General features: G+C 33.0%; 2 protein-coding genes across 2 annotated transcripts; both read left to right on the top strand.

Moving 5' to 3' along the window:
- Window positions 1-1216: 1216 nt before the first annotated feature.
- On the top strand, window positions 1217-4194 carry LOC107782377 (uncharacterized). Its single transcript, XM_016603257.2, has 2 exons — window positions 1217-1410; window positions 1767-4194. Exon 2 carries the CDS (start codon window positions 1788-1790, stop codon window positions 3627-3629), a length of 1842 nt encoding a protein of 613 aa, XP_016458743.2. The 5' UTR covers window positions 1217-1410; window positions 1767-1787; the 3' UTR covers window positions 3630-4194.
- Window positions 3711-4179, top strand: LOC142176275 (uncharacterized). Its single transcript, XM_075243406.1, has 2 exons — window positions 3711-3998; window positions 4096-4179. Exons 1-2 carry the CDS (start codon window positions 3711-3713, stop codon window positions 4177-4179), a joined length of 372 nt encoding a protein of 123 aa, XP_075099507.1.
- Window positions 4195-15683: the final 11489 nt, after the last annotated feature.

The following is a 15683-nucleotide window of genomic DNA, read 5'->3' on the forward strand; positions in this document are numbered from 1 at the left end:
GGATAGAACAAAAGAAAAGGGAGAAGTGCTTAGCAAGTGATCAACTTGTAATCTCACATTTATTAAATACGGTTGATGGTCACATGCTATTGAAACAAAGATATATATTTTTCTTAAAATAATTTAATTTGTCAGAAATCATATAATCATTAATTGGTTGGGTATCGGAATTTTCTTTTAAAAATAAAGCATTAATGAGTTAATGATAATCTAAGTTAATTCTTGGACTTTGTTTTAATAAATTTGAATTTTTCTGAATTTCATCTAAACCTAGGCTTTAATCACCATATTTTTTATGGCATAAACTATGGTCATACGAAATTATGAGTAGTTAATCAATAAATACCAAAATAATCAATTAAAATATCTTCTTTATTTCTACCTCTAAATAGAAATAATATGCTCACAAATTCATAAAATATTAAAATATCTTCTTTAATCTATGATTATAGTCCATTTGAAATCATTTTGCATACTTTAAATTATGTTAATAAATATCAAGTCACCTTTGTCCTAGTGATATATGCTTATTCCTTAGCACATTTGTTTTCTTATAAATATTTCTTTTAATATTATATAATGATATGATCAGAAAACATAAATAATGTACTGAATAATAAATGGGTAAGAAGCGATGATCATAAAAAAGTTATGCCTAAAAACGTAACACAAATTATTATTATTATTATTATTATTGTTGTTGTTGTTGTTATTATTATCATTAATTATTATTGCCTTGATTTGGGGCTCGGGCTCAGCACGAGCTTTGCAAGACTAGTAGATTTTAGATGGGAAAACTTGTTTTGGAAAGTAGGCTTTCTTGATTTTTAGTTTCATTACAAATGAACACAACCCCTATTTATACTAGCCTACAGGGGCGGAGGTACAGTAGTGGGTGCGGGTTCGGGCGAACCCAGTGACTTTTTTCGAAACCCTGTATTTGTATTGAAATATTTACCACATCTATATAAATATATCATGCTGAACCCAGTAACAAAAGAGGTATGAGTTCAATGGTAAGGGTTGTGGGTTCTTTGGAAAAAGATATGGGTTCGATTCCCCACTAAAGCAGTGTTTTTTTTGTTTCGTTTCTTTAATACATTTTTTACTACGACATCGTTTTCTAACTTAAGTACTTAAAGTTTCTTTTGTTTAATAGAAGCAACGTGTTTCTTTCTTTAATACTCCTACATTATTTCGTTTTCTTTCTTTGTTTAACAGAAGTCTTTGCTTCTTTCTTTGTTTAACAAAGGCTTTCTGGCTTTTAATTTTTTAAAGACAAACTTTTTCTCCCAATTCCCAAATAAAAAAAACTAGGGTTCTGCTGGGTTTTCTTCCAATTCCCAAATCAAAGAAAAAGCTAGGGTTCTGCTGCTTCCTCTGCTAGGGTTCGTCAGTTTATCTCATGAGGTAAAGTTTGCTTCACACCAACCCTACCCATCTTGACAAAAGTTCTAAGTTTCATTAGTTTTATTTTGGGACCAGCAAAGAAAGAATCTTAGGGTCCTAAATTTTGCTTTTTCCTCTATTAATTTGTGAAGTAAATTGTCATAACTAATAATCAAATCAATAAGACAAGTAGACAACTAAGCACGGTTTTAATTATTGAAACAGACAATGAAGATGTTTGCTTGAATCTGGAAATTTGGTGTTGATTGATGCAACTTGACACAAGTTAGATGTCGTCTCATACTTTTGTAATTGAAATAAAGTACATGATGATTTACTCTTTTACTTCAAGTAAATTTCTATTTTGTGATTTTTAGGTTTTTCTAGCAAAAGTCGATATGATCACGAGTTTTTACCAAGCTCAAGCTTCTGCAACTTCTTCTAGCTCTCCTTTGACAAGTTCTCCATGTCCAGTTATTAATAACAATATTAATCATTCCCAAGCATCGGATAAAGTGTGCTACTATGAGCCCGATCCTGCTAAAAGAAAACCAATTTCAGAATATCCTCCTAATTTACGTAACCGTATAAGGAGAAATTATATACAAAATAGAGCTTGTCAACCCCGTGATTTTGTCTTTCCAAAAAGAGATTTTGGGGGAATAATGCGTCACTTTAATCCTCAATGGTTTAAAATTTCATGTTCTCAATGGTTAGAATATAGCATTAAACAAGATGCAACATTTTGTTTATGTTGTTACTTGTTTAAAAATGAGGTTGGAGGATATGGAAAAAAAGTAGGTGATGCTTTCACAACGGATGGTTTTAGAGGTTGGAATAAAGCTTTAGAAAGATTTAATTCACATGTGGGTAACGTGGGTAGTGTTCATAATCGATGTTTCAATATGATGCTAGATTTAATGAACCAAGAACAATCCATTCTAACTTCTTTGGACAAACAATCTGAGAAAATTAAAAGTGATCATCGAGTTCGTTTGAATGCTTCAATTGATGTGATAAGGTATCTTTTGAAAGAAGGAATTCCTTTTCGGGGCCATGATGAGAGTGTAACTTCTACTAGGAGAGGCCATTTTTTAGATCGCTTAAAATGGTATGCAGATAGGAAGGAAGATGTGAAAAATGTGGTATTAGAAAAAGCTCCAAAAAATAATACCATGACTTCTCCTGATATTCAGAAAGATATTGTGAATTCTTGTGCAAAAGAAACGGTGAAAGCAATTATTGAAGACTTGAATGGGGATTTATTTGGGATATTAGTTGATGAGTCTAAAGATGTCTCTCATAAGGAACAAATGGCTCTTGTTCTGCGCTATGTCAATAAAGAGGGTGAACTTATTGAGCGATTCCTTGGCCTTGTTCATGTTAAAGATACAAGTGCACATGCATTACAAAATGAAATATATTCTTTGCTTTTACAACATTCATTGAGTTCATCTTTAATACGGGGACAAGGGTATGATGGAGCTAGTAACATGCAAGGAAACATCAATGGTCTTAAAACTTTGATTCTGAAAGATAATCCTTCGGCACATTGCATACATTGCTTTGCTCATCAGTTGCAATTGACTCTTGTAGTTGTTGCAAAGAAACACCATGATGTAAATAATTTTTTTGACATTCTTGCTAATATTTTGAATGTTGTTGGAGGTTCTTATAAGCGTAGGGAGATGCTTAGAGATGATCAAGCTAAAAAATTAGATGAGTTATTAGTGCTTGGTGAAGTTCATACAGGAAGTGGATTAAACCAAGAACTTGGGCTTCAAAGACCAGGTGATACTCGTTGGGGATCTCACTTTAAGACATTGCGTAACTTTGTTTCTTTAATCTCATCGATTGTTCATATACTTGGAGTTCTTGCAAATGAGGGTTCAAATTATCAGGAGAAAGCATTAGCCAAAAATCTAGTGGAAGATATAAGATCTTATGAGTTCGTTTGTATATTACATTTGATGTTAAAACTATTAGCAATTACATATGATTTGAATATGGCCCTACAAAAAAAAGATCAAGATATTGTTAGTGCAATGAAACTTATTGATATTACAAAGAGGCAATTGCAAACAATGAGAGAATCTAAATGGAATTCTTTGATAGAAGATGTCTCTTCGTTTTGTGATAAGAATGGTATTGTGATCCCAAAAATGGATGAGAAGTATGCACTTGGAAAGTCGAAGCGTAAAAGCTCAACTGTTACATATTCCCATCATTTGTACGTATAGGTTTTTTGTGCTACTATTGATTTGCAACTTTCGGAGCTTAATAGTCGATTTAGTGAAGTGAATACTTCTCTGCTTCTTGGTATGGCTAGTTTGAGTCCCGATGATTCTTTTGCGAATTATGATAAAAACAAGATTATGAAACTTGCTACATATTATCCAAATGAGTTCCCCGCTTCTAAGCTTGAAGATCTTAGTTATGAGCTTGACAACTATATTGACTATGTGCGAGAAATGGACAATGCATTCTCTAACTTGAAAGCGCTGGGTGATCTGTCAAAGACATTGGTTAAAATAAATATTTACAAGACATGGGGACTTGTTTATTTGCTTGTGAAGCTGAGTTTGATATTACCTGTGGCTACTGCAACGGTTGAAAGAGCTTTTTCTTCAATGAAGTTTATTAAAAATGATTTGCGAAGCAAGATTGGTGATGACTTTTTGAATGATTGTTTAGTTTGTTTTTTAGGATGAAGTATTTGAAAGTGTATCTAATGATGCGATCATTGATCGTTTTCAAAATATGACAACTCGTCGAGTGCAATTGAAATGATAATGTTTATATTCATATATTGTGTTTGTCTTTAGTTACTTTTTAACTATATATTAAATATCGATACTTATTCTTTAGTCGGTTTGATATTGTATATCAGTTTTAGGTTATCCGCCTCTGCTAGCCTATGGATGATTCTAGATAATGTACAAAGAAGATTCTAGCAACTTTATCTTCTAACAATACTCTAGGATATCCAGATGTCTTATCTTCCCACAACATTCTAGAATATTTAGATATGTCTACTAGATAAATATCAAGCATGATTCCATGAGGATAATATATATATATATATATATATATATATATATATATATATATATATATATATATATAATATTAAATCTTGCATACCTTTACAAGCTATATTTTCGATAAACTCTCGGCAGATTGCAGCTAGACACTAATTTGAAGTAGATTGTTCAATGCGCCACGATTCAACTCGAGAACCCCAGTCAGGACTTAAAAATTCAGCTTATGAGTTCTGAGCTTTTTCGCCAACACAGTAATTAGTTTTAGTTATTTGGTTAATATTGCCATCAAGATATTTAATTCGATCAAAATATAATAGTGTTCAAAAGATTTTTTTTTTTTTATTTCAAGATGATTTAATCTCAACTCGACGTCAAAGGTTTCCTTGTTTTAGATTTTTTTTTTTTTTTTTTTTAATTTCAGCGCTCAAATATACGAAATATTGACATTCAATTTACAATAGGTAAAAAGTTATCAAAAATACCCCAAATTTTCTTTGCACGATACAATCCACATAGAATCAATTATTGGGAAACAGAGCAATGGAAAAAACCAAAAAGCAAAATAAAATTCACTCATCTTAATTGGATAAAGAAAATCCACACCCATACATCACAGTAGTACAAGAATCAGATACCTTCAGACCTTAACTAATAATATTAAGGCCCAAAAACTAAATAAAAAAACATAAATGTAATACTCCACTGGTGTTCAAATAAAATTAATACAAGAGGAAACCCATAAAAGATAAGAAGAGAGAAGAGTAAATCAAGGCAGTTGACAAAGTGAGCTGAGACCCAGCTCCGGCGTCCATTCCCGGTGCCGGTGCCGGAGCAAAATCGCCTTCCTGAGCTGTGATTTTAGTAGCTGCTAAATAAATCAGAGTGAAAATGGTGAACATGGTAAGTTTCAAGATTCTTACTGCTGCCATTTTCCCCTGATCTATATTGATATAATAAACAGAGAAATTAAGAAGCAGGAAATAGAGTTTAGGAGTGAAAGAATGAGGAATTGAAGATGACGAAGTCTCTGCTTTTATAGCCGTTTTGTTGGGTTTTTTCAGTAACGTTCGAATTACGAGAGGGTGGAAAGTTCAAAAATTTTCAGAAACAATACAAACGTTCGAAATTCTGAAACAACGGACCTAATTGTGGACAAAATAAAAGATGTAGGACCCACTCATGATGTACAGCTAGGCCTGTACCCCTCCTTGGCTCAAGTGTGTCTTTACGTTCTACGTTGTATTCAACTTAGGGCCCGTTTGGCCCGTTCTATTTTTTTCGGAATCAATATTTGTCCATGAAAATTTTAATTTTTACTTGAAGTTGAATTTCAAATTTTTTAAAAATTCTAAAAAGCTATTTTTCAATATTTTTATTTCAAATCACTCATAAAAATTCAAAAACAACGCAAATTCTATTCATGTCTAAACACAACTCTACTTTTCAAACATTATTTTCACTTATATTTTTTCGTGTAATTTTACAATTCTTATATCCAAACGCCCACTTAAATAGTGGTTTTAAAAGAATTCATAACATATATAAATAGTAGGTTAACAAATGGGAAAATGCATAAGTACCCCCTAACCTATGACCGAAGTTTCAATTACACTTTTTTTCTTTTCGGGGGTCCTATTACACCCTAAACTATTTTAAAATAAAATTATTACCTCCCTAAATACTTACGTGGCATATTGAGTGTATTTCACTCTCTTTAAGAGTTTGAGCAACAAAAATTTTATTTCTAATATGCCTTTTATTAAATATATATAGTTTTTAGTTTTTCTTTTCTTTTCTATTTCTATCTCTTTTTTAATTTCTTTTCTTCCTCTACCCGACTAGCAACATGGCCGATGCCACCACCGCTTCGTCGAAGTTTTTTATCAAATATATGTATTAATACTGTACAGAAACGGATAAGTAGGAAAAAATGACACCACTTAATATAAATTGAGTCTTGATTGTTATGTGCTTGAATTTGCTCTAAGAGGTCAAAGGTTCAAACCTCAACTAGCACATTTCTCTTTTACAAATATTTGTGTTTAAAAATTATGATGAAGTAGAACTGAACTCAGGATCTTTTCTAACTTAAGGCTCAACAAAATCAATAGACTAAAGCCATTTCTTGTCTAAAAGTATGATAATCAAAGTTATATTCCAGTTTTTCTATAAATTTTGATACCGCTTAAAAATATTCCTGCATACACCCCTGGTCGCAACCCCCAAATTTCTCCGCCATTGAAACCCTAATTTATATACTCCACCCTCTTATTTTCCTAAGTCCATAGCCGCATCCCCCATTTTTCCAACTCCCCAGCAACTCTTCTCTCTCTTATAGGGTCTGCAGCCGCTGCCGCCCCGGTGACTTGGCTGGTTGGTGACCACGACCTCACTCTCTCTCTCTCATCTATTACCCTTAGTGTAACTAGTTTTTTAAGAAGATAATTTTTTTTAAACAACTCAACAATTGCAGATTTATTCTAAATCATTTGAGAAGTAAACAATGTGAAGGATTCGGGATTGTAGAATTTTCTTTAATTATCGGTCCATAAATTTGCAAGAAAAATAATCAGGTTGTGAAGGAATTCCCTCGCCAAAACGTTTTCCGACCATAGAAATCAATTTTTCCAGCCAAATTTTGCAGATTTTTCATCAGTGTTCCATTATATTAACAGTAGATCCCACCATTTATAATTATATTCTTCTTGCATAATCACAAACTAAACAATAATTTCAGATTTGATAAATAAAAAAGAAAAAGACGGAAAAAAGAAAATTTGGAAAGATTTGTGGGAGTAGGCGGTCACGTTTTGGGAAGAAGGTACGTAATTGGAGGAAGAGAAGGAAAAGAAAAAGAAAGAAAAAAATGATAGAATAATAAAACAAAAAACAAGGGAAAGAATAAGAAAAGATAAAAAAAAAAAAAAATCCTAATGAAATGTATCTGGTGCATGGCTTCGACGATCAATATATGATGTGGTTGTGGCCTTTCATGGGTGTAACAATTCCGTTTTAAAATAGTTAAGGGGGTAATAGAATATCCCGAAAAGAAAAATTGTGTTATTGAAATTTCGGTCATAGATTGGGGGAGCGGGGGAGAGTGCTTAATGCATCTTCCCTTAAGAAATCATAAAATGAAAATTTAATTTGCTAATATTTTCATAAATATAAATTATTATTTTTCAAATTCGAATTTCGCATAACAATCTAATCCAAATTAAAAGTTTCTTCTAGTTATATTTATATAGTGATGCTGGTGTGACACCTTTTTTTCTTTAGTTGTTTTCCTGTAATGAAAGAATTGAAGCAGCAAACTAAGCTCTCGTTTCATCATAAATTTTGGCTTTATTTTTTCAAAAAAAAAAAAATCAAAAATTTCAAGTTCCCAAAAATCAAATATTATTTTTCAACGGCACTTCAAAAAATCTTTTTTAAAGTTTTAATAAAATCTATGTCCAAGTGCTAGCTAAAAGTATTAAAATAGGAAATCTTACGAGAATGTACTAAATCACTAATTACCAACGACTAGCCATTTTAGTCGTACTACCAAAAATAGCTCAAAAAATTACGAATGATATAAAAGATTCAAGAAGATATATAGGCAAAAGAGATATTCTTTTCAATGAGTATTGTTGTGATTTGGTAAAAACATATAGATGAGGCAATATATAAGATTTGACGAAGTTTGAAGGTGAGTTAGTCTAGCTTGGAGTCAAAATTCATTACCAATGATAAACAATATAAAAAAATTATGCAAAAAAGATTTTTTTTCTCCAATGGGTATGGCTGAAATTCGTTGAAAACATATAGATGAGGAAATATATAAAATTTGAACAAGATTGGAGGCGATTTGGACTTGTTTAATTTGGTATCAAAATTCGTAGTTACAATCGAATTTAAAAAATTCTTCTATGATACATGTATCAAACATGTATCACGCATGCATCGTGCGTACATGTTGTTAGAAAAATAATTTTGATAACTCAAAAAGAAATATTCAAATCAGTGCATAGATTCATTCTTTTAATATTATTTAATGGGTCTTTATTATACCATTTAATAGAATATATTTTAATGTCTTTGAATATAATATTTTTACTAACCTTTAATGGCTATCATTATGGCTATCAAAATCAGTTTGACTTTTGAAGATAATGAATTTGGTGTTTGAAACGGTTTAGCTTAATTGCTTTCATTGTTATGTAACGTTTCTTTATTTAATATATAGATGTCCAACTTTGGATTATATATATATGAATATGTTTGTGTTCATTTTGAGTGTGTGAAGAAAAAAGTAAAAACTTTTCTTCTTATTTTCTTTTAATGTACTGGGTTTTTTTTATTCATTTTTTGTTGTTTCTGCTCCTAGTTATACTAGAAGAGCTTGTTAAATTTGGGGGGATATGTCTAAGTTTATTCATCATAGTGTGGACGAAATATCTTTAAGGACAGTGTCCTTGACACGCTTCAAGCTAAATCTTTTATTCTCCATAATCAATCATATTCTTCCAACAATCTTAAGGATATTTCCACATTTTTTTTATTATGGAGAATCAAATTTGACGTTGTCCAAGTTATTGTTCTAATTCTTAAAATGGAACCCACACTTCAAGTTTGCACAATGGTCTTATGGAGAATACCACTCTTTATGAAAATTATTTTTGTGAGCAACGAAATATTAATCAAGTTGTTATTTCAATTTTGTGCATTATCGCATTATGGAGGATAAATCGCACCACAAAATTAAGGTATGCTTTTTATAGTATTCATATGCTCCTGAGCCTACAAAAATGTCGACTTTTATTGCTTGCCATTTTTTGAAAATTTTGAAAGCTTTAAGATAGCGAGTTTAAATTTATTCTTCAATTACAACAAATTTGAGTTTTGAATTTGGAGTGTTACAAATAAAAACATGATTGATTTCACCCAAGTCGTATAAATTCTTTGCTAATTCTCTGAGAATGAAAGAGTGAATAATTTACTATACATAATAATCATTCATGTCAAATAGAATTTGACAGATCTTTCTGATGGAAGGGAAGATGATGATTAATGTGTTGGTGGAATGCTTTATGAGTTGTGAAAAGATTATCTCCTTAACCTGAAATTTTTTTAAAATGTGGGGGTTCATCATGCTCAAAGTTATATATCATGTTATAACGAAGCCTTAAAAAATTGAGATTTTTTGTGGTGAAAATTTATATTAGAAGATAAAAAATATCTTGTATTTCTGGCTCTAAAAAGTTATGTTGCTACGGGTCTCTAGTCATTTGGTGTGATGAACTAAAGGGTCATCTTCTGTTTTAGAACTCGAATCTGTATTCCCAGGCATTAAAAATCTTATTTTATCTTTTCTTGATTTGCGCGTGCAGTCCGGGCGTGTATCCGAAAAGCCCTTATGTGAAAATTTATGAAATAATAATTTTTGGCCTAAAAAGTTAATTTTTATTGATTTCGGCCAACGTTTTGGGTAAACGGATCGGACCCGTATTTTAATGGTCCCGGTAGGTCCGGAATCGAATTCCGAGGTCCCAAACCCGAGAAATAAATTTTTGATGAAAATTGTAAGACTAAAAATCTAAGAAATTAAAGAAATTGATTAATATTTGATCTTGTTGGTATCATGCCCGTATTTTGATTCTGGAGCCCGATACACGTTTAATATAATATTTAAGTCATGTCTGAGAAATTTGGTGAAAAACGGAGTTTATTTGACGTAATTCGGACCTTTGGTTGAAAAGTTAGAAGTTTTGAAACCTTCTTGAAAATTTCATGCAATTGGGTGCTAAATTCGTAGTTTTAGGTGTTATTTTGGCGATTTGATCATGCGGGCAAGTTCGTATGATATTTTAAGACTTGTGTGCATGATTGGTTTGGAGCCCCGAGGGTTCAGGTGAGTTTCGGATAGTCTACGGAGTGATTTGGAACTTAGAAAAATAGCTGGTGTGCTTCAGCTGTGTTGCAGGCCTCAGACCTCGCAAATGCGAGGTCAGGGTTCGCATTTGCGATCACTGTTGAGTTTGCAATTGCGAACTTCTCATCGCAAATGCGAAGAGAAGCTGGGTCAGCCTGTGTTCGCAATTTCGAACTTTCCTTCGCAATTGGGAAGGGAGTCTGGGATGGGTATGATTGCAAATGCGATCTTTTACTCGCATTTGCGAGGAAACAGTATTCGCAAATGCGACACTTTCCTCGCAGTTGCGAAGGCAGCAAGACTGTAAAGGGCTTCGCATTTGCAAAGCTTAGGTCGCAAATGCGACATCTGCAGCTGATAACTTTTGACTTAGACGGGATTTTTCATTCATTCTCCCATTTTTCAAAACCTAAACTTCAAGAGGCAATTTTCCAAAGGCTAGTTCTTCCCCAAATTATATGTAAATGATTCTTAACTCATTGTTTTTAATCTTTTACTTCTTTTCACAAGATTTCATCCTAGAATCTAGGGTTTTTTCATGGTGGACTTGGGGATTTTTGGGTAGAACTTAGGAATTTCGAAATTTGGGAATTTAGACCTCAAATTGAGGTCGGATTGCAAAACCAATTGTATATCCAGACTCAGGGTGAATGGGTATTCGGGTTTTGGTCCGAATTTCGGGTTTTGACCAAGCAGGCCTGAGGTCATTTTTTGACTTTTTGGGAAAAATATTGGGAAACCTACAATTATGCATTGGAATTAATATTTTTAGCGATAATTGATGTTATTAAGTAAATTATGACTAGATACGAGTGGATTGGAGGTGAAATCGGGAGGTAAAGCGGTAATTGAGCTTTGAATTGCCCGTTGGATTGAGGTAAGTGTTTGGTCTATCTTTGACTAGAGGGATTGGGGATCCCCGACTTAGTTGCTATGTGAAATTCCTTGTATGTGGCGTATAGGTGTGGTGACGAGTATCTATGCGCTGCCAAATTAATTGTTTAACTTGTTCCCTTCCCCGTTTCCAAAATATTGTCTTCCTATCTTAATTGCTACATGCTTATTGATGCTCCCATGTCTAATTGCTTCTTGTTAGATGTAGTTTTCTTTATTGAGGGTATTAATCGTTCCGTAGTTTCATTGTATTACATTACTGGTTTAAGTTGGTTTATTGGAGTTTCATGATACATTTTGGTTGGTCTCGCTGTATAGTAATAATTGATGAGATTTTATAATTGTATAGATTTCCGTTTGATTTGGTTGAGGCATAAATATTGTGGAGGATTTGAGTTAAATTGTGAAATACTTGTTCTTATTGTGTGATTGGTGCTGATATGGTGGGATCGGGTTGCATGCCGCAACAGGAGGAATAAGGGTGAATTGTGATTGTCTGGTGGGATCAAGTTGCGCACCGCAACAAGGAGTAATAAGGGTGGACAGGTGGGATCGGGTTGCGCGCCACAACATGAGGAATAAGGGTGATATATTGAGAAGTAATAAGGGTGAACTGGTGGGATCGGGTTGCACGTTGCAACAAGGAGTAATAAGGGTGAATGTTCATATTGTTACTGATTATATGGTGGGATCAGGATGCGCACCACATCATTTGGTTGTTTTATATATTTTTTCTATGTTGTGATTCCATTCTGTGGCATTGTAACTCTCTTAAGAATTGATTATAGCTGAGTACTGGCAAGATAATTGAGTTCCGTATTTATTTTTACTGCAAATTACTGTTCCATTTCATTTCGTACCTCATTTTGCTTTATTATCAACTGTATGCAGGTTATATTGTAAATGCCCCGCCTTAGCCTCGTCACTACCTCTTTGAGGTTAGGCACAGTACTTACCAGTACATGGGGTCGGTTGTACTGATATTGCACTATGCACTTTCTGTGCTGATTTTGGAGCTCATTGTGGCTGATCAAGAGGTCGGTTGCAAGCATTCATCAAGGAGACCCAAGGTAGTCCTGCAGGCGTCCGCAGGCCTTGGCGTCCCCTCCTATGTTCTGCATTTCTATTTTATTTTCTCTTGAGACAGATGTACTTTTCTTTCAGACCATTACTTGTAGATATTTATAGAATGTTCGTGGGTTGTGACAACAGTTTCTGGGTGGTAACTGTTTCGGATTTGTTAATAGTATAAGGATGATCAGTTAATTATGTACTTCTGCTTTTATTTCCGTTGATTTAGTTTTGTTAAAATTTAATTATAAAAAGTAAAGGAAAAAGGTGAATAGAACTCTAATGTTGGCTTGCCTAGCAAGTGCGATGTTAGGCACCATCACGGTCCCGACGATGGGAAATTCGCGTCGTGACATTTGGGTGAAGAAATCATTGTATTATGACCTATTTCCTACTGATTTGAGATATTTTTTGTAGAAGTTAGTTCCTTCCATTTTTAGAAAATTTTACTCTGGTACTTAACTATGGAAAATACAAAAAGAAAATAAATTCTTATGTGTTGAAAGATATTTCAAAAGGCACTTGTACAGAAGTAAAATTTTATTTCATTTGAGATGATTTTATGCTTTACTTGAGAAATACTTTGAGTTAGTATTTTGTATGAGAATTTTTCACTGTATTAGAAGGATACAATGATGATATTGAATCTCCGATTCGGATAAGAAAAACTCAATAGCGATTGTGTGATCACTTTTTGGTGGGTGTTGTGGTATTAAAATTACCTGAAAATGAGGTTGATTAAGGAACCTCTTGGTGAGTTAAACCAACAATAATTATGTCGATGAATTGTGATTGCCAAAGCGCAATAGCCATTATAAGAAAATAAATCTTTCAAAGAAAAGAGTAGATACATTCTCTAGAGACATAATATGATATAGCAATTGTTTAGAGATGAGAATTTTTTTATACATATTATATGTAGTCAAAAGAGGATTTGGCCGATCCTTTGACTTATAAGTGAAACATCGAGGGGTTGAGACTTTTGCCAATTTGAGATGTATCAACAATGAAGGTAACTCAACCTATGTGATTGGAGATCCTATGAAGTAGGTTCATATGGGTAATAACAAGTCATTAGTTGATCAAATGTGCACTATTAAAGTATGTCTCTTCCTATGGTGTGTGTATACATAGGATAAGATTGCAAGGAATATGAGGTTGAATTATTAAACTCTTAATCCAATAATTCATAGCCTTTTGTAGGTGGAGTGGGGCCGCTCCTATGAAATTTGTGGCAAAATTTCTAGAGCACTCATGAAAACCAGGCACGCACATGACCTATTAATGTAAAACCGCGACAAACAACAACGTGTGTGTGTGTGTGAGTATAATGTAATAGATAAGACACTAAACTTATAAAAGAATGCTTGGTTCATAGAAGTTTTAAACTTCACCAATTGTTCCGTAAGCTTAATCTTATTTTATCTAGGTATGGTTCATAGTCCAATAGACACCAGATTCGACGCATTATGCTCATTTGTGAAAACTCAACGAATTTTTTTATTTTATTCTATTACTTAATATTCTTTTTGAGTTATGTGGGGGATTGTTAGAAAAATAATTTTGATAACTCAAAAAAATATTCAAATTAGTGTCTAGATTCATTCTTTTAATATTATTTTAATGGGTCTTTATTATACCATTTAATAGAATATATTTTAATGTCTATAACTGAAGATTTAAATAACTTTGAATATAATATTTTTACTAACCTGTAATGGCTATCAAAATCAGTTTGACTTTTGAAGATAATGAATTTGACGTTTGAAATGTTTTAGATTAATTGCTTTCTTTGTTATGTAATGTTTCTTTATTTAACATATAGATATCCAACTTTGGATTATATATATGAATATGTTTGTGTTCATTTTGAGTGTGTGAAGAAAAAAAGTAAAAACTTTTCTTCTTATTTTCTTTTAATGTGCTGGGTTTTCTTTTTATTTAATCTTTGTTGTTTCTGTTCCTAGTTATACTAGAAGAGCTTGTTGAATCCTGGGGGATACGCCTAAGTTTATTCATCACGGTGTGGGCGAAATATCTTTAAAGACAATGTTCTTTGACACGCCTCAAGCTAAATCTTTTATTCTCCATAATCAATTAAATTTTTACAACACATGTATGCATGGATATATATGTTATACACATTTGATGCACATATGATACTTATGTGATACACAAATGATACATAGTGTGATACACATATGATTTTCTTCCATGTTCATCTTGTGTACTTCAAATTTGGCTCAAATATCAATTCAAATCACCTAAAATCTCCACCAAGTCATCCCAAAATTGAGATTCACACTCCTTAAGATGTACTCGATCTATTCCAACAATACCCACTCGAAAAAAAATTTAATTTTAAAAACTCAAATTCTGAATTCAAGCTTAAGCAAGTTTCAATAGTTGTCCACGGTGTTTTCAGTTTAATCCGACAAACTAATGTTTAATAATAATTTCCAAATCGAGTTAAGGTGCTCGATTCTCTAAATTTCAACTTAAAGGAATTAGAATATTGCAATAATGTTGAAGTATCAAAAAGTTTGAACTATCTTTGTGTTTTAGCAAAATAGATACGTCACAAAATGACATTTCACCAATTTTTAGTAGATTTTTTGTATATGGCTAGATTTGTGTAACGACCCGGATGGTTGTTTCGAGAGTTATACTCTCGTTCCCCCATTTCCTGCTTCTTTTGTATCCTTTAGTAGTATTTTGACTTACCGGGTTAGTTAGTTCGTGTTCGAAGTAATTTTGGAGTGAGTTGAGACAATTAGTCTCTTGTGAGAAGGTTAAGTTGGGAAAGTTGACTGGATGTTGATTTATGTATAAACGACCTCGGATTTGAATTTTAATGGTTCCGTTAGGTTATTTTGGACTTAGGAGCGCGTCCAGAATGTGATTTGAAGGTCCGTAGTAGAATTAGGCTTGCATTAGCAAAAGTAGGAATTTTGGCGATTTTGGTCAGTAGTGAAAATTTTGATATCAGGATTAGATTGGAGTTTCGAAAGTTGGAGAAGGTTCGTGGTGTTACTTTTGACTTGTGTGCAAAAGTTGAGGTCATTCAGATATGTTTTGATAGGTTTTGGCGTTGTTTGTAGAATTTGGATGTTTCGAAGTTCATTAGGCTTGAATCCGTGTGTAATTCATATTTCTGATGTTCTTCGAGGTGATTTGATTATTTGATTAAGTTCGTATGATGCTACGGGATATGTTGGTATGTTTGGTTGAGGTCCCGAGGGCCTCGGGTTGATTTCGGGTGATTAACGGAACAAGTTTGGAAATTGGAGGATTGCTGAAGTGGAACTCAGCTGTCATAATTGCACGTGCGGATGAGTCACAATCGCACATGCGGATGTCTCATCGCAGGT

This window comes from Nicotiana tabacum, chromosome 22, assembly GCF_000715075.1.
Source record: "Nicotiana tabacum cultivar K326 chromosome 22, ASM71507v2, whole genome shotgun sequence".
Lineage (NCBI taxonomy): Eukaryota > Viridiplantae > Streptophyta > Magnoliopsida > Solanales > Solanaceae > Nicotiana > Nicotiana tabacum.